This window comes from Chiloscyllium plagiosum, unplaced genomic scaffold (genome assembly GCF_037043375.1).
Source record: "Chiloscyllium plagiosum isolate Xiang-an unplaced genomic scaffold, Cpla_swu_hap1 HiC_scaffold_2, whole genome shotgun sequence".
Lineage (NCBI taxonomy): Eukaryota > Metazoa > Chordata > Chondrichthyes > Orectolobiformes > Hemiscylliidae > Chiloscyllium > Chiloscyllium plagiosum.
The window spans coordinates 75,552,021-75,579,300 of record NW_028270140.1 but is presented as its reverse complement, the minus strand read 5'-3'; the positions used below and the strand labels follow the sequence as shown (position 1 = coordinate 75,579,300).

Below are 27,280 nucleotides of genomic sequence, written 5' to 3'. Positions count from 1 at the left end.
TTTCTTTCAGTAACTGGAAGATGGCTGCACCATTCCTGACATCATGTTTTAAAGTTGTGTGTTTAATGATTGCCACAGACTATGCACAAAGCACTTGCAGTAGAGGTAGAGCTGATATGAATACAACATGCCAGCATGTACACTAAGTACAAATAAGTTTCTCCAGACATTCACTTTTGTCAAGTGTGCATTGTCCTTTTATGACATTTGAGGAGATAGTTATCTATCTTAGAGTGAAACTTTTGGAACTTCTTTGTGATACTGAAACTATTTTTTTAGACTTTATTTGGTTTTGACTTTGAAGAAATGTAGATGGCGGGGACTGGAAACAGAGTCAAAACCAAACAGCAAAAGACAGGTTCAGCAAACTCATGCCATGGTTTTTATGAATTTGTGAGACTGTCATAAAATGATTTACTTTATCTTTGAAAACAACTCACCCCTTCCATATGAGATTACTGTCTTCCACAGTCCACTCAAGAAAGGAGGATCATAGCAAAAATAGCAGTTTCATTCACAGGCAACTAGGTGGAATTGAATTCATGCTGTTGTGTCATGGTGGCTAAGTTCACAAGATCAGAGAGATCAGTCCACTGACAGCAGGACAGCCTCCTGAAACTAAGTTGGGCTTGGGGTGGAGCCAATGTGTGCAACTTGCCTGCTCAGGGTAGGATGTCAATTAACTCATTATTAAGCCACTTGACCCCCACCATCCCTGAAATCACCAGGAATCTGGCGGTGACACAGAGGTTAAATGGACGTCACATGCCTCTCCCATCCTCCACAAAGGCTGCACAACAAGTCCCAGCAGTTCCCCATCTCTAGATACACAGTGTCCAATCAAACAGCTTAGCTTTAGAAAGTGGGGTGCTGAAAAGTAACCCTGGCTTTGCCTCTGGTCTCTCTGCCCCTAATCTGTAAATGATCCCTTGTGAAGTCTTCAAATCTTAATAGGCAACAGCCATAGCTGCTGGTAAACCTTATTTTAAAAACACGCACTCAGTCCTCTGCCACAGAAAACATGCTGTCCTTCTCCTCACATTCTCGTGGTGGATGATGCCGCCCTGCCAATCCACTTCAGTATGTACAAATAAACATGAATATGTTTCTTCATTACAAAATAAACCACATGTTGGCAACATAAAATTTACTTTGGAACTGGCATTACTGCAACTTGTATGACATTCATTCTGTCAAAAATTATTGTGATTAATTCCAGTAGATGATTATTTGCTGTAAGTTTTAAGATTCATAAAGTATTGCTTTCTAAAATTGGTTGATCTTCCAATGATGTACTTTACAACAGGTTTATAAAATTTATTTCTCAACAACAACATGGTAGAGGTATTTCACTCTTTACTGTTTCATCTTATTATAATTACCATTATACCCATTTATCTTTCAATTAGATACAACATGCGTGGACACATGTCCACATGGCTACTACACAGACCAGAATAGACGTCAATGCTTTGCTTGTCACAAAAGCTGTAAAACCTGCAATGGGAGGTCGAGCACACAGTGCCTTACCTGTAAAGCAGACTGGTACAGACTGAACTTGATGTGCGTCAAGACCTGTGGATCTGGGTAAGTGCCACCCATCAGATTAAAGTTGCTCCACTGAAAATTAAACTGGAGAGACTGACAGATTGAAGAAGCTCCTTTTGCATTAGATAATGTATCAAGGTCTGCTTCAAGTGCTTACTGTTTATGATTGTCATTTGAATTGTATAATGCTTGCAACTTAGTTTAATATAAGTTTTGTTTTTTAAAAATGAGTACATCTGAAAGTAAGGAAAACATTTTTAAATAATGGACCGGATTTTGTGAGGAGGGGAATCTCACAGAGCTTATTTTTTATGCAAGGGAAGATCTCTGCATTTCTGAAAGGAGATTCGAACCACTGCTCCTTCAGAAATGTACTTTCATTGTGACAGGTCTCTCATAGCACAGAACGGGGGGAAGGCATACCACATGCTATCTTTCACAGCAGTCAGTTGCCATATTCTGTGATTTAAAAGTCCAGCATCACAGCCAGCCACTTTGACAGTTCCTGTGAAAGGGCAAGTGTGTATGATAACCATAGATGACAGTGCCAGGTACCATGTTGTTAGTGGGTAGGCTGCCAGGTGAGTAGGGTGCAGAGGGCCAGGTAAATAGGGTGCCACATGGGTAGGGGTAAAGTGCCAAGTGGGTAGGGGATATAGTACGGGTAGGTAAAGTGCCAGCAGCAGGGGTTGTCACTTCCTGGGGTAGAGCAAAGCTGTCAGGTGCAGCACTGGAGGCAGGGGTAGAGTCCCAAGAGTGGGAGCAGTGGTTGGATCAACTCCCAGGAGGAAAGGTGGTGTGTGGTATGTTGTGTCCAGCAATGGAGAGTGTCGAATCAGGATCTGGGGATGTAAAGGGTTTGGGGTATGTAGGTGCGTGTACTACTTTGGGAGAGAGGGTATGGCTTAATAGTTTCTCAGGAGTTAGACAATGGTTTTAATCGTCTAGCTTTTCCTGAGTGCATACTTAACTTCAACAGAACCCTCCAAACTCTCTGATTTAAAGAGACGTTTTGGAGAATCAAGGCAAAGGGAAATTTCCCCAGTAGAAATCTTCAGTCTTCCAGGCAATTGCCTTGGTGTCTCCTTTGTCGAGCATTCTGCATGCTCCCCATGTGCAATTTCCATCTACGCCACAGAACTGACTATCAGGCCATCGGAAAATCCAGCCTAATATGTTTCTTTTAAATTCCTTATAGATTTTAGCACAGGATAGTGGGAATCATTTTGAAAAAATTGCAAAAACCATATGCCTAGAAACCAAGCGACAAAAATGTAGCATCAGCTGTAGGAAAGCTTTCAAGTAATTTAGGGTGATCTACTGAGTAAACTCTTAGAAAAGAATAACTTGTCAAGGAGCAATTTTTGTGGATTCACGCAATTGTATTTCATTTCAATGGGGATGTTTTGAAACAATTATCCTCATGCAATATGAAGAAAATGCAGTCAATGTATGTACTTGAGGTTTTACAAAGCTGTTTATGGTATTTAATATTGATGATTAATGACTAAGTCAACTAGAAGATAACAGCAGTTGCTGAGAAAAAGTCTTGTAAGTAAGAAAAGCTCAAGCAACAATGGTATTTTTTCTCCTAAGACTTGACAGCATGCAATGTTTCGTTGGCCACTCTGCACCAGATTGTAATCCTTTAACTTTTTAAATATTTGGATCAGATTCCATTTCAGGTTCTAAAGGATTTAAACCAAATGTATGCACTGACTTTATGATGTGCCTCTGTAAGAGTTCATAGCATTTTGATGAATCTGTGTAACATCACGAAGGTCAATACATCCAAGTGCACATGTACACTCCAGAACTGAACACATTACTCCAAATGGGCCTGACCAAGGGTCTATACAACTGAAGCAAAAGCTGCTTCACTTTGTATTTTATTTATTTGTTCATGGAATATTAGCATTGCTGGTGAGACCAGCTTTAATGCTGATCCCTAATTTACCTGGAGAAAATAGAGGTGAGGTGCCTTCTTCAACCATTGTAGTCCTTTAAATGTAAGGAAGGCTATATTACTGTTACGAAGGGAGTTCCAGAATTTTGATCCAGTGACAGTGAAGTAAGAATAATATAGAATATTTCTCAAGTCAAGATAGAGTATGGCTTGGAAGGAACTTGTAGGCAAATATGTTGCCATTTGTCTGCTGCTCTTGTCCTTCTAAATGGTAAATGTTTGGAAGCTGCTGGTGGAAGAACCCTGGGTACATTACTGCAACATATATTGTGGATGCAACTCACTACTGATGCTGTGCCTCAGTGTTGAAGTTGGTAGATGGTATATAAATCATGTGAGCTGCTTTGTATTGAATGGAGTTGAACTCCTTGAGTGTTGTTGTAGCTGCATGCAGCAAATAGAGAGCATTACATCACACTCCTGACATGTGCCATGTAGATAGTGGGCATGCATTGAGCTGCCTAGACTTAAAGCTCTGAAATTATTTCCTTGTTCTCTCTACAACTGATCTCATCGACCAAGATTTTGGTTGTTTGACGTAATACATCCTTACATGAGTGAGTGTCATATTTTGCTTTAAAGTGTACCTGCAGAGTTTCTTGGGACATTTCATTACATTAAAAGTGCTATATAACTTTAAGGTGTTGTTGACTTTCAGATGAGACAATAAACTGAGACCCCATCTTCTTGCTGTATTGAATAGAAAAGATTTACTCTAGCACGATTTTAAACATGAGCAAATGAGTTATCCCTAATGTTCAGGTCAATATTTATTTCTAAGTCAATATTTTCTTTCCATACCACCCCTTCCCTTCCCATTTGTTTCCTTCCTTTCTCCCCCTCTCCCTCCCTCCCTTTCTTTCTGCCTCTGCCTTCCTGTCTCTCCTTCCCTTTGCTATTTCTGTCTTCCTGTTCCTTCCTTGCCCTCCCGCCCTTCCTTTAGTTGATTTTCTTCCTTCCCCTCCCTTCCTTTCTTCCTGTCTCTGTTCTTCCACCCTCGCTGCTCCACAAGGAAATTCGACTTTACCCTTGCTTTTATCAAATTTCATCTATTAATGTCCTTACTTATATTGAAATTGCTGACCTCCATTAATTCAGAAAATTTAATTTGGATGCTTCACTTTTGGAGGATTGTGTAAGTAGTATAATGTAATTTTGGTCAGGGTACATAGCTATACTAAGATCAAGTCCTTAGTTTTATGTAACCTTTGTTTCCTCAATTTTGAGAGTTGTTCCATTCCCTGGAGGTAATATTCTTATTTTTGAGTCCTGTCTTTGGTTAAATTTCCTTCCTTATTTAATGTCTTGTACCTTTTTCTATTGGTTTCAATTCTATTTGCAACTTTACTCATTCTAATTTATTTTTGAAGCCTTCCCATAAGTTTTGAGTCTGTTGGAATGTGCATGTCCTCTATTAGGGAGTAGTTCATTTCTTATTTTATCCTCAGGGATATGATCACTGTTAAAAGTCGAAGTGTAAATCAGAATGTGTCCTATTAGTTCCATCAGCAGACTGTGACCCATTACATTTTATTCTTAAATTTACAAGACCTAAGCAAATCTGTTCCCTCAACAACTCACTGTAAAAATAAGGCACAATTTCCAGACTATCATGATTAGAAATAAATTCAAGATGTTTGCAATGACGAAAGAAAAAGTTTGGATTTGACAATTATTTGATCTGTGCATTTTTTTTCTCCATGACCTTGAAATAAGATATTTTTAAATGAATAAATCTGTTTCTATGTTGTAAACAAGATCCTTATTGCCACACATCATTTGTTTTAGGCATTTTGCAAATGGATCAAGTGGTGTTTGTGAAAACTGTCACGCAAGCTGCAAAGAATGTTGGGGTCCAGGTGAAACGGAATGTCTAAGTTGTCAGGACAATAATTTCCTGATGAAATCAGAAAACAAATGCTTTCCATCATGTCCAGAACAATACTATGAAAATAAATGGGAGCAAACTTGTGAACGGTGCCACCCAACTTGTAAAACCTGTGATGGTAAGTTTAAGATTTACAATCGGAGGATTGCTGTGTACGTCAGAACTCAATCACATCACCTATGTTGGCACTTGTAGGTGTGATATAAATAAGAGTGTGCCTGCTTGTGGAAGGAAGTGGGGGCAAGCCTGTTACAGGATTGAGACTCAGGAACCTACTTGTCAGGATTGAAAACTGGAGACCAGGGATAAAGGCGATTGCCAATTGTGAGGAGGGTCAATTGTATTTGCAAAGGGGTGATGTGATAAAGCATGAATGGGAATAAGGTAATACTGACATGCACTCATCCACAATCAGGAACATCCTGACTTAGTGATAGGCAGCATATGACCACACCTGGCATGGTTGCCTCAGATGCCGGAGGCTGGGAGGGGAAAGAAGGCAGGTTCAGGCTCATGTTTATAGGTTGAGTGGGGACCTGGGGAGGTGTGAAACCCATGTGTCTCACAGAAGGGTGACCAGGAAGGGGATATTCGGGACCTCACTGACAATGAGAGCTGGAGGCAGGAAGCTACTGCCTGAAGGTCACTCCCTGTCACCATCTATTGTTCTGGAATTTGAAAGGACTCAGTGGGAAGGAAAATGGCTGAGACCATAGCCAGAGAGGAACCGGTAAATGATGTAACCTGTGAAGGCAGATCTGCTGCAGTGAGGCCGTATAAAGATAAAGACCATTCCTCACTCAACAATTGCATGCACCTCTCCAGCAGACCCTGTAGGTGCTGAACCTGGCTCTCTCTTTCCATGGCAACCATCAATCAGTCTGTGGAAGCAGCTGGATAATCACATGACAATAGACAATAGGTGCAGGATGAGCCATTCTGCCTTTCGAGCCTGCACCACCATTCATTATGATCATGTCTGATCATCCTCAATCAGTGTCCTGTTCACGCATTATCTCCATAACCCTTGATTCCATTATCCTTGAGAGCTCTATCCAACTCTTTCTTAAATGAATCCAGAGACTGGCCTCCACTTCCTTCTGGGGCAGAGCATTCCACACACCCACCACTCTCTGGGTGAAGAAGTTTCTCCTCATCTCTGTCCTAAATGGCCTACCCCTTATTTTTAAGCTGTGTCCTCTGGATCAGGACTCACCCATCAGCGGAAACATGTTTCCTGCCTCCAGAGTGTCCAATCCTTTAATAATCTTATATGTCTCAATCAGATCCCCTCTCAGTCTTCTAAACTCAAGGGTATACAAGCCCAGTCGTTCCAATCTTTCAACATAAGATAGTCCCGCCATTTCAGGAATTGACCTCGTGAACCTACGCTGCACTCCCTCAATAGCCAGAATGTCTTTCCTCAAATTTGGAGACCAGAACTGCACATAATATTCCAGGTGCGGTCTCACCAGGGCCCTGTACAGCTGCAGAAGAACCTCTTTGCTTCTATACTCAATCCCTCTTGTTATGAAGGCGAGCATGCTATTAGCTTTCTTCACTACCTGCTGTACCTGCATGCTTGCCTTCATTGACTGGTGTACAAGAACACCCAGATCTCTTTGTACTGCCCCTTTACCTAACTTGACTCCATTTAGGTAGTAATTTGCCTTCCTGTTCTTGCCACCAAAGTGGATAACCACACATTTATCCACATTTAACTGCATCTGCCATGCATCTATCCACTCACCTAACCTGTCCAGGTCACCCTGTAATCTCCTAACATCCTCCTCACATTTCACCCTGCCACCCAGCTTTGTATCATCAGCAAATTTGCTAATGTTACGATTAATACCATCTTCTACATCATTAATATATATTGTAAAAAGCTGCGGTCCTGGCACTGATCCCTGCGGTACCCCACTGGTCACTGCCTGCCATTCCGAAAGGGAGCCATTTATCACTACTCTTTGTTTCCTGTCAGCCAACTAATTTTTAATCCAAGTCAGTACTTTGCCCCCAATACCATGCGCCCTAATTTTGCTCACTAACCTCCTATATGGGACTTTATTAAAGGCTTTCTGAAAGTCCAGGTACACTACATCCACTGGATCTCCCTTGTCCATCTTCAGAGTTACGTCCTCAAAAAATTCCAGAAGATTAGTCAAGCATGATTTCCCCTTCATAAATCCATGCTGACTCTGACCTATCCTGTTACTGCTATCCAGATGTGTCATAATTTCATCCTTTATAATTGACTCCAGCATTTTTTCCACCACTGAGGTCAGACTAACTGGTCTATAATTTCCTGCTTTCTCTCTCGCTCCTTTTTTAAAAAGTGGGACAACATTAGCCACCCTCCAATCCGGAGGAACTGATCCTGAATCTATAGAACATTGGAAAATAATCACCAATGCATCCACGATTTCTAGAGCCACCTCCTTCAGTACCCTGGGATGTAGACCATCAGGTCCCGGGGACTTATCAGCCTTCAGACCTAACAGTCTCTCAACACCATTTCCTGCCTAATATAAATTCCCTTTAGTTAAGGTCCTTCAGCCACTATTACACCAGGGAGATTGCTCGTGTCTTCCCCAGTGAAGACAGATCTGAAGTACCAATTCAACTCTTCTGCCATTTCTTTGTTCCCCGTAATAAATTCACCCGTTTTTGTCTTCAAGAGCCCAAGTTTAGTCTTAACCATTTTTTTTCTTTTCACATACCTAAAAAAGCCTTTACTATCCTCCTTTATATTTTTGGCCAGTTTACCTTCGTACCTCATTTTTTCCTTGCATATTACCTTTTTAGTTATCCTCTGTTGTTCTTTAAAAGCTTCCCAGTCCTCCGATTTCCCACTCATCTCTGCTATGTTATACTTTTTCCCTTTTGTCTTTATATCGTCTTTAACCTCCCTCGTCAGCCACCCTTGCCTCCCTTAGGATCTTTCTTCCTTTTTGGAATGAACTGATCCTGTATCTTCTGCATAATACCCAGAAATACCTGCCATTGTTGTTCCACTGCCATCCCTGCTAGGGTATTGCATCATTGAACTTTGGCCAGCTCCTCCCTCATAGTTCCCCTTATTCAAATGAAATATTATCACTTCCGATTCTACCCTCTCCCTTTCAAACTGCAGGTTAAAGCTTATTGTATTGTGGTCACTACCTCCTAATGGCTCTTTTACTTCAAGGTCCCTGACCAAATCCGGTTTGTTGCATAATACCAGATCCAGAATTGCTTTCTCCCTGGTAGGCTCCAGCACAAGCTGTTCTAAGAATCCATCTCGGATGCACTCCACAAACTCCCTTTCTTGGGGTCCAGTACCATCCTGATTCTCCCAGTCTACCTGCATGTTGAAATCCCCCATAACAACTGTAGTAATATCTTTGCGACAGGCCAATTTCAGCTCCTTATTCAACTTACACACAACATCCAGGCTACTGTTTGAGGGCCTGTAGATAACTCCCATTAGGGACTTCTACCCTTAGAATTTCTCAGCTCTATCCATACTGACTCTACATCCCCTGATTCTAGCTCCCCCCGCGCAAGGGACTGAATATCATTCCTTACCAACAGGGCCACCCCACCCCCTCTGCCAGTCAGTCTGTCCTTACGATAGCCCTGTCCACTTGAAGCCACGTCTCAGTTATCCCCACAATATCGTAGCTGCCAATTTCCAAAAGACCCTCAATCTTATCCATCTTATTTCTAATACTTTGTGCATTCATATATAGTATTTTTAATTTGTTGCTGCCCTCACCCTTCCTATCACCCCTATTTCATTCAACCTTACGGCATGATCCCTTTTTGAGTTTTCTGCTTCATTGATACCATTGTCTTTCTTGACTTCCCTTGTTCTAACTTTCCCTTCAATTTCCTTCTTAAACTTCCAGTTTGTCCCCTCCCCCCCCGCTATTTAGTTTAAATGCAGCTGTGTTGCAGTAGCAAACCTGCCTGACAGAATGCTGGTCCCCAACCCATTAAGGTACAACCCATCTCTTTTGTGTAATTTATGTTTACCACAAAACATACCCCAGTGATCCAAGAATTTAAATCCTTGCTTCCTGCACCAGTTCCCCAGCCACACATTCAAGTCCATTATCTCCCTTTTCCTGGCCTCTCCAGCCCAAGGAACTGGAAGCAAACCAGAGATGACCACTCTGGACGTCCTGTTTTCAGCCTTCTTCCTAGTTCTCCGAAGTCCCGCTGTAGTATATTCCTCCTCTTCTTCCCAACATCATTTGTGCCGACATGTACCACCACCTCTGGCTCTTCACCTTCGCCCTTGAGGATTTCCTGCACTCTGTCTGCGATGTCCTTAATCCTGGCACCAGGAAGGCAACACACCATCCTTAAATCCCGCCTGTTGCCACAGAAACCCCATTCAGTTCCTCTCATTATGGAGTCCCCTATCACCACGGCTCTGTGCGATGTCTGACTCCTCGGCTCTGCCTCCACACCAACTTTTGATTGACAGACCTGACCGCCTCATGGATTGGCAGTGTCATCTGTCTGTACTGTTTCCAAAATATTCAACTTGTTTCTGACAGGTACTTCCCCCGCGGTCTCTTGCACCTGTCTCCTCTTTGCCTTCCTTATCGTCTTCTCTCTTCTGCTCTCTTCTGGTATGGTTTGTGTAATAACCTCACTGAAGGTCCTGTCCAGAAAGATTTTGTTCTCTCGGATGAGCCTAAGGTCCTCGAGTTCTTTCTTCAGTGTTGCGATATGCTCTGTCAGTAGCTGAACATGCACACACTTTCCACAGATGTACGAGCCAGATACACCAGAGTCGTTGACCTCCCACATCATGCATGTAGCACACTGAACCAGCTGGGCAGTCATGTCTTCACCCTCTTCAACTGTGGCGTAATCACTTCACTCAACCTCCTTGTCGAAGACTCCTGAGTTAAAGACTCTCTCTTCTCTCAACAGGAACTTCCCTGGACTCTTTTTGGGGCAAGTCTGTGCACTTTAAAGTTAGGTTAGAGGTCATGCTTGGGTCATTTGGGTCCCCACAGTAAAGTGGCACTCCTTGAGCCCTTGGGCACTGAGGGCCATTGTGTCCTACATGCCTATCTGCTGCTCCTCTTCCTCCGTGTGCCTGCAGACAATTCCCTACTTGTTGACACCACTGGTCCTCTAGCATCTGGGGCTAAATTAGTGGCTCTTCTCTGGCAGTCCTCTGAGTGGCAGATGCATGGGCTATTTCTGCCCTGGTCTGCTGTGGAATTGCTCTCATAGAGTCATAGAGATGTACAGCATGGAAACGACCCTTCAGTCCAACTTGTCTGTGCCAACTTGTCTGTGCCAATCCAATCTAATCCCACCTGCCAGCACCCAGCCAATATCCCTCCAAACCCTTCCTATTCACATACCCATCCAGATGCCTTTTAAATGTTGCAATTGTACCAGCCTCCACCACTTCCTCTGGCACTTCATTCCATACATGTACCACCCTCTGCATGAAAAGGTTGCCCCTTAGGTCTCTTTTATATCTTTCCCCTCTCACCCTAAACCTATGCCCTCTAGTTCTGGAGTGCCTATTTACCCTATATACCCTATCCATGCCCCTCATGATTTTATAAACCTCTATAAGGTCACCCCTCAGCCTCCGATGCTCTAGGGAAAACAGCTCTAACCTATTCAACCTCTCCCTATAGCTCAATCCTCCAACCCTGGCAACATCTTTGTAAATCTTTTCTGAACTCTATCAAGTTTCACAACATCTTTCCAATAGGAAGGAGACCAGAATTGCATGCAAGATTCCAAAAGTGTCCTAATCAATGTCATGTACAGCCACAACATGACCTCCCAACTCCTGTACTCTGACCAATAAAGGAAAACATACCAAATGCCTTCTTCACTACCTTATCTCCCAGTGACTCTACTCTCAAGGAGCTATGAACCTGCACTCCAAGGTCTCTTTGTTCAGCAAAACTTCCTAGGACATTACCATTAAGTGTATAAGTTCTGCTAAGATTTGCTTTCCTAAATGCAGTAACATTTATCTGAATTAAACTCAACCGCTACTCCTCAGCTGATTGGCCCATCTGACCAAGATCCCATTGTACTCTGAGGTAACCTTCTTCGCTGTCCACTACACCTCCAATTTTGGTGTCATCTGTAAACTTAACTATACCTCTTAAGCTCACATCCAAATCATTTATATAAATGAAGAAAATTAGTGGACCCAGCACTGATCCTTGCGGCACTCCACTGTTCACGGCCTCCAGTCTGAAAAATAACCCTCCACTACCATCACCCTCTGTCTTCTACCTTTGAGCAAGTTCTGTATCCAATTGGCTAGTTCTCCCTGTATTCCATGAGATGTAACCTTGTTAACCAGTCTTCTATGGAGAACCTTGTCGAACGCCTTACTGAAGTCCATATAGATCATGCCCACCGCTCTGCCCTCATCAATCCTCTTTGTTACTTCTTCAAAAAACTCAATCAAGTTTTTGAGACATGATTTCCCAAGCATAAAGCTATGTTGACGATCCCTAATCAGTCCTTGCCTTTCCAAATACATATACATCCTGTCCCTCAGATTCCTTCCAAGAACTCGCCCACCACCGACATCAGGCTCACTGGCTTATAGTTCCCTGGCTTGTCCTTACTACCCTTCTTAAATAGTGGCACCATGTTAACCAACCTCCAGTCTTCCAGCACCTCACCTGTGACTATCGATGATACTCAAACTTTCTAAGCTTAACATTGCTACTGAGGGGTTAGTATGTGAGTTGCTAGTGGATGCCGGAGAAAGTCATGTTGATGCTTCCTCTGGTGTATCAGGGCTCTCATCCACAGAAGTTGAGTAGGTGGTTTCTGGGAGAGCAGGCTGTTTCTTTGCAAAGTTAGTGAATATCTCATTATTCTTTTGTCTCAAAGGTATCAAGGTATTGCAGGCAATAGTTAGAAGTGGGGTGCAATGAATAACATTGCCTGCATGGTTGATGAGAGATCTGCAGCAGAATGTGGAATGGTACTTAGTGGGACATGGATGTCTTGTCATCCACATAGATCAGCCCTAGTCTTCTATCTGAAGAGCAAGATTTTATTCTCTAGGAGGCTGTGATGCTGAAATTGGGCATCCACCTGAGACCTTTCTGCACTCTTGTCGGCTGTCTTCTCCTGGAATGAGAGAAAAGGGAGGAACTGAGTGAGCTTTATGGGCGGTACAGTGGCTCAGTGGTTAGTACTGCTGCCTCACAGCACCAGGGGCTGGGTTCGATTCCACCCTTGGGTATCTGTTTGTGTGGAGTTTGCACATTCTCCCTGTGTCTGCATGTGTTTCCTCTGGGTGCTCCAGTTTCCTCCCACAGTCCAAAAATATGCAGGTTAGGTGGATTGGCCATGGGGAATTGCCCATTATGTGCAGGTGAGGTGGGTTATCCATTGGAAATCCAGAATTACAGGGATAGAAAAGGGGGGTGAGTTTGGGTGGGATGTTCTTCGGAGGGTCAGTGTGGACTCAATGGGCCGAATAGCCTGTTTCCGCATTGTAGCGATTTTATGATTTCAATAGAAGTGAATGGCATGACTGTTAATGCTGGTGCAGATGGGGAAAAGTTGGTGAGGTGTTCAGAGGTAGTGAGTAGACAGTGCAGGTACCATACAAGGTTAGTGGTATGGGAGAATTGAGGAGGAATGAGACCGAGTGATTAAAAACGGTGCATATAGTAGGAAGAGTGGTAGACCATGAAGCTTGGTGTGAGGTGCAGGTTGCATATGAGATAACGGAAGGAAGATTGTGACATGTACTCTAACAGAGTAGTGAAGATCATTGGCCATTGTTTGGCACTGCTGGCCATTTCTCTATACTATTGAGACAGCTGAGATAAGTGTGAAAAAAAATCAGTCTTTGAATTGTTGGCGAAGAGTAGATAGTTGGACTTTAAAGCTGCCTTGGTGGAGGTTTAATAGCACTGATATTGATAGTTGAACAGCTGGTTTCACAATTCTCAGTTTTGCAGATTGGTTGAGATTCTGTAGTTCTGATTTCTTTCGAACATGGTTGGATTCCTTTTGTTATCTTGTTCCTCTTTTGCCTGGTTGCTGGCCATTCGGCGTCTAGCATTCAAAGTACCAGAAGGGCTTTTCCTGAAGCACAGGCGTTTCTAAGGGATGGTTCTTTGGCAATGACCTTTATAGCACACTAATCCTCAGCCTGATACACATGTGAATTTATAATCCCACAACTCCTCCCTAGAATTTAAACTGCGTTTTTAACTCCTGTCCTTGTGTATTTTTCGAAGGAAAAAATGAAAATAATGTGCAGTTTAGAAGTAACCTACAGAAGGTTTCTTGTTATTGAGCAGGAAGCGGTTATCACTTGGTTCTTCATCCATTGAAGGGCTGTTGTTAGAATTTCCCTTTGCATCCAATGTCATGCATTACACTACTGTCTCCACCCCCAAACCCCTCCCCTATATAGTATATGGCAGAAGTTCCTCTGAATCCCTGAAAAAGCAAATTGAAAGATTTCTGTTTTTCCAGGTAAGGGACCTATTCGATGTACTTCCTGTTATTGGGGCTTCCAGATGTACGGAAGTATCTGCAGTTCTCAGTGTTTTGCCGGAGAATACCTGCTGTCCGAGGTACTTAACGCAAAGTGACTTCTAATATAGCTATAACGATAAAAGAAACAGAGAAACTTTGCATCTTGCTCTGCACTTGTCCTGAACACATTGATAGAATAGGGGCTTTGCCCTCTGTTTTAGCACAAAGCCTCAAGCATGCAGTTAAAAAGGAACTGTTAAATGGAGAAGGCAGAAAATTATAGACCAATCAGCTTTATTTCAGTTATGGATAATTGTTTAGACGTCCATTTCCTGATTTTCCACTGTAAAATACTTGCCACCTGAATGTTCTTTACTTTTTAAAGAATTCTCATATATCTGTTCCTCATTAATCACATGCCACTCACTATATTCATTAGGTTCATGTTTCAAAATCAATTTTTAAAAATTCTTGCATGAGGTGTGCTTGTCACTGGCAAAGCTGACATTCCTAACTGGCCTTGAACTTAATGATTTGTTCAGCTATTTCAGCAGCAGATAAGAGTCAACTACATTGCCTTGGATTGAGAATCATTTATAGTCCAGACCAGATAAGCACAGATGTCCTTCCCTATTTGTCAGCTGAATGGATTTTTACAATAGCTATATGGTCACCATGAAGTTTAATTCCAGACTTTTTTGAATGCAAGTTTCATCATCTGCCATGTTGGGATTCAAACCCATGTCCCAGCCCATTCACCTTGGGCTCAGAATTACTGACATTAGCACCAGGCAACCTCTGCGCCACCTTATAATAGCTAATGCCTACATTTGGGCCTTTATTTAAACAAAGACACATCCCACCCTCTATTACACCTGGTCAAAATGTATTTCACTCATTTCTTACAAGCCTTCTATTTAAGTGTGTTTCACTAATTGGTCTCCCATTTTCTTTCTAACCAATTTTCCATTTCATCCTAGTAAAAGGTGCTAATTGGCAATTTCATATATTTACTTTGGATTCAACTATTTACCATTTTTAAATGTGATCCAAGTTCGATATAGTTGCATATTCACCTACTTTGAGATTGCATAGTGTCTCTAGCTCAAACAATCCATTCTTTCTGAGCAGGCAATAATTTTACTGATGGAGAAAACAAAGCTACAGTCCATTTGAGCACAAAAATACAGTCATTATTTGCCATGTTAGGCAAGGATCAATTAACTTGCTGCTACTTAGTTAACACTGGTTCAAACTATTTAAACTGACATTTTCATCCATCATAATTATTTGTTTCGTGATATTTTAATTATTACTTTAAAAAAAATTAGATTTTAATCTAATCAATATTGATCCAATAATTAATCTTTCAAAATGTCTCTACCAAAATACTGAATAATACATATAGACAATCAGTTTTGCAGTTTGTTTACATTGTTATTAATTGACATGGATTTTTTTAAAATGCCATTTTTTCCCTGACTCTAATTATTAGGACCCAGAAACACAGTGCGAGAAATGTCATGACACTTGTCTGGAGTGTAAAGGACCAGGACCTAATAACTGCACAGATTGTCATCTCGGTCTCTTGATAAATCTTGCTGATGGCAAGTGTTTAAACTGTTGCAAATCTGCTCTGCCGGATGTTGAAGATTGCTGTGATTGTGACATGAGTTTTGGTGAGACTCTGAGTGTCTTTAAAACTTCATTATTTGTCAAAATCCATCTAAGGCTTCAATTGTTTATCTGTTAAAGTAGTTGACAAAGTTAAAGCTAAATAAGTTACTACTTTTTGAGCCAATTAGTATAATCGTTGAAATCAAGAACTATATAAATTTGAAATATTATCTTTTTAGTATTTGATTCTTTTGTGTATCCAGGAAGATTGCAAAGAGTGGTGCATGGTTTTGGCTGGGTTCCATCATTGCAGATCCTAAAAATAATGTTGGCACGAGATTGCAGCAGAACCTTAAGTCTTGATATTAACAGAATCAGGTTATGCTCATCAGCGAGAAGGAGAAAGGTTATATGTTAATTTTGAAACCCAAAACTTCAGATTTCTTGACATGCTGTAGAGTTTCCACAGCATGCATATTCACTTTACCACAATCTCCACTAGAAGTCAGTTTCATTGACAGGCTTGGTTTGTGGATGGCCTAGAAGCACTCCTGAGGGTGTCTGTATATGAGGGAAGGTCATATCAAAGGCAAGAGTGTCAATTTATGAAGTGACATCTGCTCACATGAACTATCTTGAGGTGTTCAAAACTGTCCTGCTCTCCCCACTGTTATTAGGTTTACTAAGCCCTGAAAACTAGCAGCCCTGGGTCTGTAAAACCTGTTAACCATGAGACTACAAGCTTCATTAAGATAAATAATAAATGAGCTGGTTGGGCTACCTACCTCTAATTAATCTGGATTGAGAATTTTAAAGTTTTTAACATCTCAATCCTTACGTTTTGGTGTTTACAAGTTACAACATAGTCTCTTCAAAAATATGTCTGTTTAGAATTTGACTTCAGGTCTCTTCGTGTGACTGGGATTTTCAGGTTCTCTGCTTGTGAGGGACTATAAAAGAAAAAGGGCAATAAGAATCTTCTTTTCTTAAAAAAAAATGTCAAAAAGAAATAGAAGAGACAACATGAACTGTACAGGAAAGAAAAATGTAAATAAAAGATTATCAATCCAAAGAAGTAGGAAGATTTTCCACTCCATGAAACATTCACTTCATAAGAAATATGTTGGTATTTAGGAGCTTACAACTTTGAGATGCAGAAATAATTCCACAAGTTATACTTATTCCTGACAGGAACCTATAAGTAATACAACTTCTCCACAAATTAGTTAAAAGACTGATTTTTGCCAAATTTTACTGCTACTGTTTGTCATCAATAAACTGGATTTCTTACAGAAGTGGAGTATTTGGTTGCAAGGATATGTTGTAACAGCATCTATTTACATCAACATGCCAGCTGGCTTTCTTCAAAATCCTAACCATAAATCATGTTATCTTCAAATGTTAATTTTGTCACTCAATAATTTTCAAACTAGTTTTTTTTGCAGTTTGTTTTAATAAGCATGACTTAATCAATTTGATTAAGCGATTACACAATATAATATGTAGGAATTTTACACCTTGTTTTCCTTTTTTAATAATTGCAGATGAATGTGTTTTAAGAAAAGCAGTTGTTGTTCCAGATGAAACAGGAGGAGGCAAACCTGCATTATTTGCTGTTGTCTCAGTGCTACTCATTATGGGTATTGGTATTGGTATCTTCCTTCTGCTAAAGACCCGTTCAAAATCAAAACCCATTAACAGAGGGAAATATGAGAAACTGCCCAATCAAGCCAAATCCATCCCCGTTTATAATGCAAGTAAGGACAGTGTTAGCTTTCGAGAGACTCAAGCAACTGAGTATAAAGATCATCAGGATGAAATGTATGACGAAGAGGATGATGATGACATTGTCTACATGGGCCAGGATGGCACTGTTTACCGAAAATTTAAGTATGGACTGTTAGATGATGATGATGATGATGATGAACTAGAATATGATGATGAAAGCTACTCCTTCAGATAAAACAACACTAATTATATTTTTTTCAGTACTTATTAATGAAATTCTCTACTTATTCCATGCACTTAATATCCCATCAATTGAAGATACTGAAAGACTATGTTTTTCTGGGATCAGTGTCTGACAATTTTCTGTTTCAAACAATGCACTGACAAACATGTAATCGAAGCTTGTGAGCCCTATCCTGAACAAATACATTTCTCAAAATGTTTATCTAATCACATTTCTAATAATAAATATTGTGTACATTGACACATTAATGTTAATTAATGATGGACTAAGTTAAAAAATTAAATTGCTGTAAAGATTAGAATTCATACATAAAGAGTAATAACCATTATATGAATTGTTCAAATTGCACTCCTCAAATTAAGAAAGCTAAATGTTTTTGTCTTTAAATTATGGTTGAGTTCCTCTTTGAGGTTGAAAATTGTTGTTATATTGCTGGAACTGTGAAAATATTATTCCAATGTCACTACCATGATTTGTGGCTCAAGAGTTATTAGCTGCCTATATTGTTGCCGAGGTTCCTAGAAGGCAAGGATAATCTGCAAAAGCTTTTAATAACATACCAGCAATGCAGCTTTTCACTTTCAATAGAAGCAATACAGGTAAGAGTAAAATAAAATAGGTCATTCTGCAATAGAATTTCAGTATATTTTATATGGACAAATTGAATTGGGAAGTTATCCACAAGTCTGAAATATCTGTAATTGTGAAGTATCAAAGACAATTTGCATGTACGCAATGTCGTCATACATACAAAGGAAATATTATTTTATAAAGCAAAGTACTCAATAGTACACCACAGCAGAACTAAACATGCTATATTTTATTATGGAAAGTTATGAGAGTTGAAAAATACAAATCTCTTGAAACTGCAATGCTTGCCACATTGAAGTGTGAGTAACTGATTACTGCTTAGCTCTGAGCTAACCACAGTTTGCTTAGAAAAATACAATAGCAAGCATTCGTGTGTTAAAATGCTCCACTTGTTACAGAGCAAGTTCCAAACATTGTTTAACTGACTGAAATCAAACAATAACAAAAACTGTCAGGCTATTTGATTGCTTGGGAGTAAAATTGTGTTTTTTTAATTGAATAAGTTTCTCAAAGTGTCTATTTATATGTCCCAGCATATTTAGTTAGCACATGAGGAATATGTCTTCTTTTTGTTTGGAGTTCCTGTTCATTTAGATTATGGGTAAATGTAGATATGTTTGTATTTTTCTTTGCCTAAAGATAAAATATTTTTGAGTTGACAAGCTCAATTTGAAAGTAGAATATTTAATTTCAGTTAAGAATTTACAAAAATGAAGTGCAGCTACATTGAACCATGAATGAGTGAATAATTATATTTGATGGGATCTACTTTTTTTTGTGTGTTAAAGAAATTTTATGATGTTTAGTTTCTTGCTTTGTATCACATGAAGAGTGCAAAAATGGGGTCACATCATTAGCATTCTGTCCATATTCGTGGATCATTTAGAATGTTGCTAATTGTGTCCCTGAAACTTAACTGGCAGATTTCTTGATTTTCAATGATCTGGAAAGCAAGAATTCATGATTCTCAATGCAGACTAATGGCTAATCATGAACCAACATTATTGGTATTAAAGGATACAGGGTTCACCAATTTTCTTCTGCTGCAGAGAAATATGTGGTGTTTAACAACCTTACACAAGTAGAAAATGAAAAAAAAATAGTCACTAATGGTCAAAGATAGTATCTGTTTTGCCTGAGATTAATGTTTGTTAAAATGAACATTCTTCTGTCTTCAAGAGGGTTGCAGCGCCAATATCTTAGTAGGCATTTTGGGAATATTAGAAATGAAAAGCAGTTGTTATCTAAACCTTTTATTGGAATTAAAGAAAAAATCTGATAAATTGCATAATAGTCAAAATCTACAATATTGAGACCATGCTGTACTCATTGATGAACATTCCACAGACTTAACTAGATGTTAATGCCTCTCCAAAAAGACCTTGCTTTCTTAGGTGTTCCCAATAAAATGCCTAAGAAGTGTTTCAAATTTGAAATGTGTAACATTAGTATAGAAGTATGACCAGTTGAAAAACATTCCTATCTAATTTGGCATAGCAAAAGTTCTATCAAGGGAATCAAATGCTGAAAATTGATTTTCATAATCCTAAAAAGATTATATTTTTAAAATACTAAAGAAAATACTAAAGAAGGAAACAAACTTCAGAAAAGGCATTTTCATTCCAATACTAGCACCCTATTTCGTTAACAGTAGGTTATATTCAAGGATGCTCCATATGAAAAAAAGTATCTGAAACTTATAAAATGGATCTACTATATGCAAATTAAAAGCAGAAGAGGGAATTATCAAGTTACTTTCTCATTTAAAATTATACGTAACTAAATTATGCACATATCTTGAATCTGACTCTTTATAAATTGTTGATAAATTAAAGCTATGCTGATTCATAAGTTAGTGGTTTAGCACAGCACTTGAAACACATTTCATTAAATCATAAGGATGTTCAACGGAAGGCAGCTTATTTAAATTTAAATGAATTTTAAGCTTTCTGTTTAATAGCTAATCCAGTGTTTTATAATGAATAGATAGAGAAATGTCATCTACTGAGTTATAGTCTATGCCTTGATCATTTGGAAAGATGCCAATACTTTACTATGGAAATCTTTGAATACCAATGTAAGTTCAATATGACCTAATACATTTATACTTAATAATTTAGATTGATTATTTGATTGCTATCCCTTAATTTAATAACTTGGGTATTGTGCATAAACAATTAACTTGTTTGTGCCCTAAATATAAATTAACTGTATGTCTGACACAAAGATCAGCATACATATTTCCTGATAAGACTGATAATGAACAGTAGTGCACATTATTTTCAAAATTATACCTCGTAAGTTTGGCATTGATGTAATTTTCATTTGATACTTAAGTGGTTTGTATTTGATTAAATCAGCAGATTACAAATTTCTAAGATTCATTGACAAGTATAAGATTGAAATGATTCTTGACATTTAAATGACTTCTGACTTTATTGCTGTGGTTTATGGATGTAATGATGACAGTAATTTTAATGATCTTTGTGAAAGCTAAATAAAAGGATATTTGTACAAAGAGTCTGTAAATCCTGATCATTTAAATTTGTATTCTATCCCAAATATAATTCTATCTTAATCAGAAGTAAATATTTCCAGAATGAAGGAGTAATAAGAAGAGCTATTCAATTCATTTCAAGTTCTGCCTTTTATTAAAAACTGTTTTTCACTAGCTGCCCCAATTCTAAACAGCATTAGTTTCATTGTTACTATCTCTTGTAATTACATTAATACCATTATGTAAATAAATACTGGTCTATGCACATAACCATTTAACCACACATAAGGGTAGTGAAGGAATGCAACATGAGAAAAATATTGCACTTTTGTTTCTGTTCATAGAATGTGGCTGTCATTGGCTAGACTAGCATTCAGTGCCCATCTCACGTTTCTCTAGAAAACTGTGGAGGTGAGCTGCACTCTTTGAGGTGTAGGGACATCCACTGAACTCCAGGATTTTTGTCCAGGCAACAATATAGTTCCAAGTTATGTGTGACTTGAGGGAAACTTACAAGTACTGGTTTTACCATGTATTTGTTGCCACAGTCCTTCTAGGTGGTGTGGGTCAGCGGTTTAGAAGATAGTATTCGGGAAGCTTTGGAGAGTTACTACAGTACACCTTGTAGATGGTACACTTTTCTGCACGAATGTGTTAGTGATGATGAGAGAGGATGCTGAAGGTGGAAGATGGGATGCCAATCAAGTGGACTGCTCTGCCCTTGATGGGCTTCTTTAATACTGTTGCAGAAGCAATCATTCAGACAAATAGAGAATATTCTATCACACTTTTGAGTTGTGCCTTGTAAAGGATTAACAGGGATCGGAGAGACAAGTGGTGAATTATCAATTGCAGAATCTGCTTATGATCTGCTGCTGTAGCCACAGTATTTATATGGCTGATCTAGTTCAGTTTCAGATTGATGTTAACCCTAAGAGTTCCTATTAGGGGATTCAGCAATAGTCAAGCTATGGAGCAACAGGGAATAACAGTTAGATTCTCTCTTGTCAATGTTAGTCATTGCTGAAGACTTGTGTGGCATAAATGTTATGTGCCCAAGTCTGGTTGTTGTCTTGGTTTTGCTTCAAGTAGAGATGCACTTCTTCAGTACCTCATGATCCATGAATGATGCTGAACAGCATCTATCTAGTAGAATCACCAGTGAACATCTCCACTTCTGACCATATGATAGTGTGAAGCAGCAGAAGATGAATAGATTTAGGAAACTACCTGAGGAACTCCTGCAGAGAGATGCTGGAGCTAAGATGACTCCGCAACTTCAGCCATTATCCATTGTACCAGATATGACCCCAACCAGTGGAAAGTTATCCTTCTGATTTCCTTTGACTCTAGCTTTGACAGCGCTCTTTGTTGTTACATTTGTTCAAATATGGCCTTTCACTTCTTCATCTCAGTCCTATGTGACTTAACTTAGAGTACCCTTAGAGGTTGAATGAGTGGCTAACTAGGCCATTTCAAAGGGTAGGTGAGAGTCAACCACATTGTTGCATGTATTAGATTAGATTAGATTACTTACAGTGTGGAAGCAGGCCCTTCAGCCCAACAAGTCCACATCGACCCTCCGAAGAGCAACCCACCCAGACCCATTCCTCTACATTTACCCCTTCACCTAACACCACGTGCAATTTAGCATGGCCAATTCACCTAACCTGCACATTTTTGGACTGTGAGAGGAAACCGGAGCACCCGGAGTGATAGGGTGTGGGGGGTGAGGGGAGTGTGGGGTGTGGATGGCCGGGGTGAGGAAATCCACGCAGACACAGGGAGAGTCTGCAAACTCCACACAGACAGTTGCCTGAGGCAGGAATTGAACCCAGGTCTCTGGCGCTGTGAGGCAGCAGTGCTAACCAATGTGCCACCATGCCGCTCGTTGAGTTACATGTAGACAAACCAAAAAAATGACTGGTCTCCTTTTCCGACAGATATTAGTGAAGCAGATGGATTTTTCTGTCAATCTACAATGGTTACATGGTCAGCATTAAACTAACTTTTAATTCAGATTTTATTGAATCTACTATGGTGACATTGAGAATATCAGGAGAAAGTGAGGACTGCAGATGCTGGAGATCAGAGCTGAAAATGTGTTGCTGGAAAAGCGCAGCAGGTCAGGCAGCATCCAAGGAGCAGGAGAATCGACGTTTCGGTCATGAGCCCTTCTTCAGGAATGAGGAAAGTGTGCCAAGCAGGCTAAGATAAAAGGTAGGGAGGAGGAACTTGGGGGAGGGGTGTTGGAAATGCGTTGGAAATCTCAGATTTCTCCAGTTTCCTCATTTCCCCTCCCCCCACCTTGTCTCAGTCCCAACCCTCGAACTCAGCACCACCTTCCTAACCTGCAATCTTCTTCCTGACCTCTCTGCCCCCACCCTCACTCCGGCCTATCACCCTCACCTTAACCTCCTTCCACCTATCGCATTTCCAACGCCCCTCCCCCAAGTCCCTCCTCCCTACCTTTTATCTTAGCCTGCTTGGCACACATTACTCATTCCTGAAGAAGGGCTCATGCCCGAAACGTCGATTCTCCTGCTCCTTGGATGCTGCCTGACCTGCTGCAATTGAGAATATCAGCCCAGGATTCTGGTACAAGGGAGAATTTTCAAGTCACTATCTGGGAAGTAAGCAGTTGACTTCGAACACCAGATGTACAATGAAGGAGAAAGGGTGAAAATACTCACTTTAAAAGCACAGTTCTGAGTTGGGACGGTTAGAAAAGGGAAACTCCATGAGGCCAAACTTTACATCTTTCTGGGTAAGTCTGAACTGTGCAAGTTTTTCAAGCGTTTCTGTTGTGAGATCTAACAATATTTCTCACTATCTTACCAAACACATCTTACTAACTACCTACCACACCATTCTGGCACCTGTAACATCTGATTCCAGCTCCATCTTCTCAGCACCGTTCACAGAACAGCTCACCACTCAGCAGGCAGGGGCTGAAATATCAGCTCCCCTTGTCGCCATACTCTCTTTAAAAGGTCACTGTGTGCCCAGATGTGAGATGGTAGCCAGCATTGGCTTCACTGTCAATGTCATGGCACAGCAGCCATAAGCCACATTGCTAAGGCATATAGTTGACATGGTTGAAACTTCCTTGTACATGCTATAGCAGCTTGTCATTGTCAGTTAGGAGATCATCACAGACAAGCAAGCATTAAGTCAAATCCAAACATGAGTTTTTATTACAGAAAGCAAACAAGACCAAAAGAAGCTGAAGTTTGCTATGACAATGTAAACCAGATTTCAGTGTCATGACCAACAAATACTTTACATTCCACAATTATGTGATGCATCCAGCTTTTATTTATTGTAAGAGGGTGGCATTGAGGTTCAGTTTGACACAGCTGAGCTCTGTCCTCCTCCTGAGATGACTGCTCCACTTTCCCTAGTTCCTCTCCATCCAGCACATTGTCTGCTTCAATTGTGCAGCACACAACATGACAGGATGATGTGGCACACTCTGTCTGGACTACGTTGGAATCATGTGCACAAATGGCATCAGTCACTACCTGATACATTGGTGGGTGCATTACTGAGAAACCTTCACCTTAGGGAGGCAGACACAGCGATTAACACAGTGGGAAAGCCCAAGAATCTTGAAAGAAATTACCAAAAATGGGAACATGAGTAAAAGAGGTTATTAGATCCCACAACACACATTGATGGTTTACTCTGCAGATGAGGGAGGAGCTCACCACCACATGGTGAGATACACTAGACACTGATAACAGGGACATGTCTCCAAGAGACACCTACCTTCAGCCTCAGCCTGTGCAGGAACTTAGTGAAGGTGCTGAGTAACCACCATGTCACCACAAGAGGTGCACACCGACACCCTTTTCTAATGTCCAGCTCGTCACTGAATTTAGTACAGACCATCAGAACACATGGCAGATGATGAATCAAAGTTGTGTGTTTCACACAGGACCTTTCGAAGTTGCCCTTCAGCCAGCAGCAGCCTTTAGTACCTTCATTGCTGCTTACTGCAATGTCATTGTTGCTGTCCGAGTTCAGTTTGCAACTAATAACGGCATGTCGAAAATCATCTTTGACCAGCACCTGATCCCTAAACACCTTCATACTGCCTGTATTGAAAATGGGTGTGGAAGAGATTGTTAATTAAATGTCGCAGGTGCTTTGCAAATGACAGCTTCCGCAGCTACACTGTCACCATACCCCACCTTTTACCCCACTACATTGATGAATGTATTGGCGGTGCCTCGTGCTCCCACAACGAGCTTGAATAGTTCATCTAACACACCGACTTCATCCCAGACTTCAAATTCACCTGGACCATCTCCGACTTCAAATTCACCGACACCTCCCTTCCCTTCCTGGACCTCTCCATCTCCGGCAGCCGACTCAGTACTGACATCTATTTCAGACCCACCGACTCCCACAGCTACCTCGACGATATCTCCTCCTATCCATCTTCCTGCAAAAATGTAATCCCATACTTCTAATTACTCAGTGAGTGAAAGCGGTTTGTTTGAAACAGACCGCAATGGAGAGATCAGCGCCCAGGGAAGCGAGGGAACATCAGGCTCCTTCCAGCAGCACATCGGGATGTGAGCCTGGGATACAGAGGGGGCTCCGAGACTGGGATTGATTCGGGGCAAATACTCAATGAACCAAGACAATGTGATATATACTCAGTACAAAGCCAAGTGTGACCAACTGCTTTTAACAAACATCAGGTATGTTAAAACTGTCAGAGCAGAGAACATCCTTTCCACAGTCACAGAGCGGATTGAGCCAGACACACATTGAGTGCAATTTCCAGAGGTATCCATTCAACCCATGAGTCAAACACAGCTGTTGAAATACATTTTTCTCTCCTCTCAATGCACACTATACCCAGTTCCAATAATTGTTACCATTTGTAGCTCATCGTCATTCACCAAATCTGAAGGTGTATTGACTGTCTGCTAATCCAAAATCTGCACTCAGGAACTACATTAAATCCAAATTTAGTGAAGATTTATTAATTTAGTTTAGATCATTCTGTTACACAGTTACAATAGCTATATATGAAGTAGAGATTGAGTGCAGACATAAAAGGAAACTTTGACATTATCAGTAACTGATGAGGACAAATTAATCTTTTGATCAATAGTTGTCCCATACAAAGACACCACAATTGAATAATGTAGATTCCAAATGTTCTTTCCTGACATGGACAAAAAGCTTACTGCAAGTACACACAGACTACTAACATCTCACCACTCCTGCACGCAAACATAAAATCCTGACTGATTTACAATGAATTACAAATACATCCTAACACACACATGATGCTATCGAACAGCGATGAAGATTCATATACATTGCAAGTGTCAGAAAATGTCACATTCAAACTGATTTCTACTCTCAGATCTCAAGGCAAAGAGGTCTCCAGCACAGAAGAAAACCCTTCAAATGATTAAATCTGCACTGATCAAAAACAATCCATAACATCAAAACAATTGACCAAGTTAACAACCCTTCCAACCAGCATTCCATTTCCATAAATATATCATGGCAGCAGAGTATCTGCCAACCCCATCTTTATCACAATGTCATTCTTAATTGCTTCACCTTGCAGGTGTTATTTTTCTTTTCTTTTACAGTCCGGCAAAATCTTTTTCTTTATAATTCTGTTCATCTTTCAAAGTTCATTTCATTTTTCTATAAAGAGCCCGACATTTCTGTTGACCCTCCATAGGATGGATGACTCAAAAAGCAAGGAATCTGGACACAGATTTCTCAATGAATCAATGGAATCAGATAATCAGAGCAGTAACAAACCAAATAGCCATAATCGGTAGGTGCATCAAGCTTCTCAATTTATTCTGTGAAGGGCTGGACAGTGTTGATTGATTAATAAATTGAATTTGACCATTTAAATATTCTGCATTGCATGACAGAAAATAAAGCCCTTTTGCTTTCCTCCTCCCTTCTATAGAGCAACACAACAGTACTGCTAATGGTTTGCACTATCATATTACAGAGGCAGGTCACCATCCTGTCTGCATCAGCGAATTAAAGGGAATTGATGAATTCTCTTTCCTGTATAAGGAATATTGTGGTCAGTCAGATGCAATGCAGTGAAATTGTTCACTTCATTGCAAATGGATTCAGTTAATACTGATCATCAATTCAGCAGTATTCAGAAAAGTATGTCACTGTGCCATAACTAATAGCATCCTGAAGACCAGCCCTTCTTGTCACTATTCCCAGTTAGACTTTGCACAATAGGAGTCACAAGGGCCCATTATTTTTTTCTCCTTGATTATGAAGATCAACACAGGCTCTTGTCCATTGCGATGTGTTGCATGTTCAAATATCCATGAATCCTATAGGCACTACAACTAAAGAACATAGGCTGTTTCCCGTTCATTAAAGAATATGTGCACTGAGAACTCTCTTCTCTCCTACTTTGGTAACTGGCTCCCCACTCTACAAGAATCATTTAAACCTCTCAGTAACACAATGCAGGAAGATTGAAATTGCATCAAACTTGAATGTATGTCCTTCTTATATCACATTAACTGTTCCTTTCAAAACAATCTTTTCCTGTATAACCAGTGTATTTACACAGGAGACAGCAGCCCTAGTCCTCAACACTGAATTTTAGGTTCAAAGGTCTTCACTAAACAATGTAACTTTTTTTTTCTGTAGAAAGTCTGTCACATATAGAGTCATAGA

General features: G+C 40.2%; 1 protein-coding gene across 2 annotated transcripts in view; it reads left to right on the top strand.

The window, feature by feature from the left end:
* The window catches only part of pcsk5b (proprotein convertase subtilisin/kexin type 5b), a 371,873-nt gene extending 351,272 nt beyond the window's left edge, over positions 1-20,601 (top strand). For both annotated transcript variants that reach the window (XM_043712351.2, XM_043712341.2), the window contains 5 exons: positions 1,410-1,587; positions 5,303-5,520; positions 13,899-13,999; positions 15,397-15,580; positions 17,063-20,601. In XM_043712351.2, coding sequence (XP_043568286.1) covers positions 1,410-1,587; positions 5,303-5,520; positions 13,899-13,999; positions 15,397-15,580; positions 17,063-17,481 — 1,100 coding nt within the window. In that variant the 3' untranslated portion in view covers positions 17,482-20,601. The remainder of the gene's footprint in view (positions 1-1,409; positions 1,588-5,302; positions 5,521-13,898; positions 14,000-15,396; positions 15,581-17,062) is intronic.
* The last annotated feature ends 6,679 nt before the right edge of the window (positions 20,602-27,280 follow it).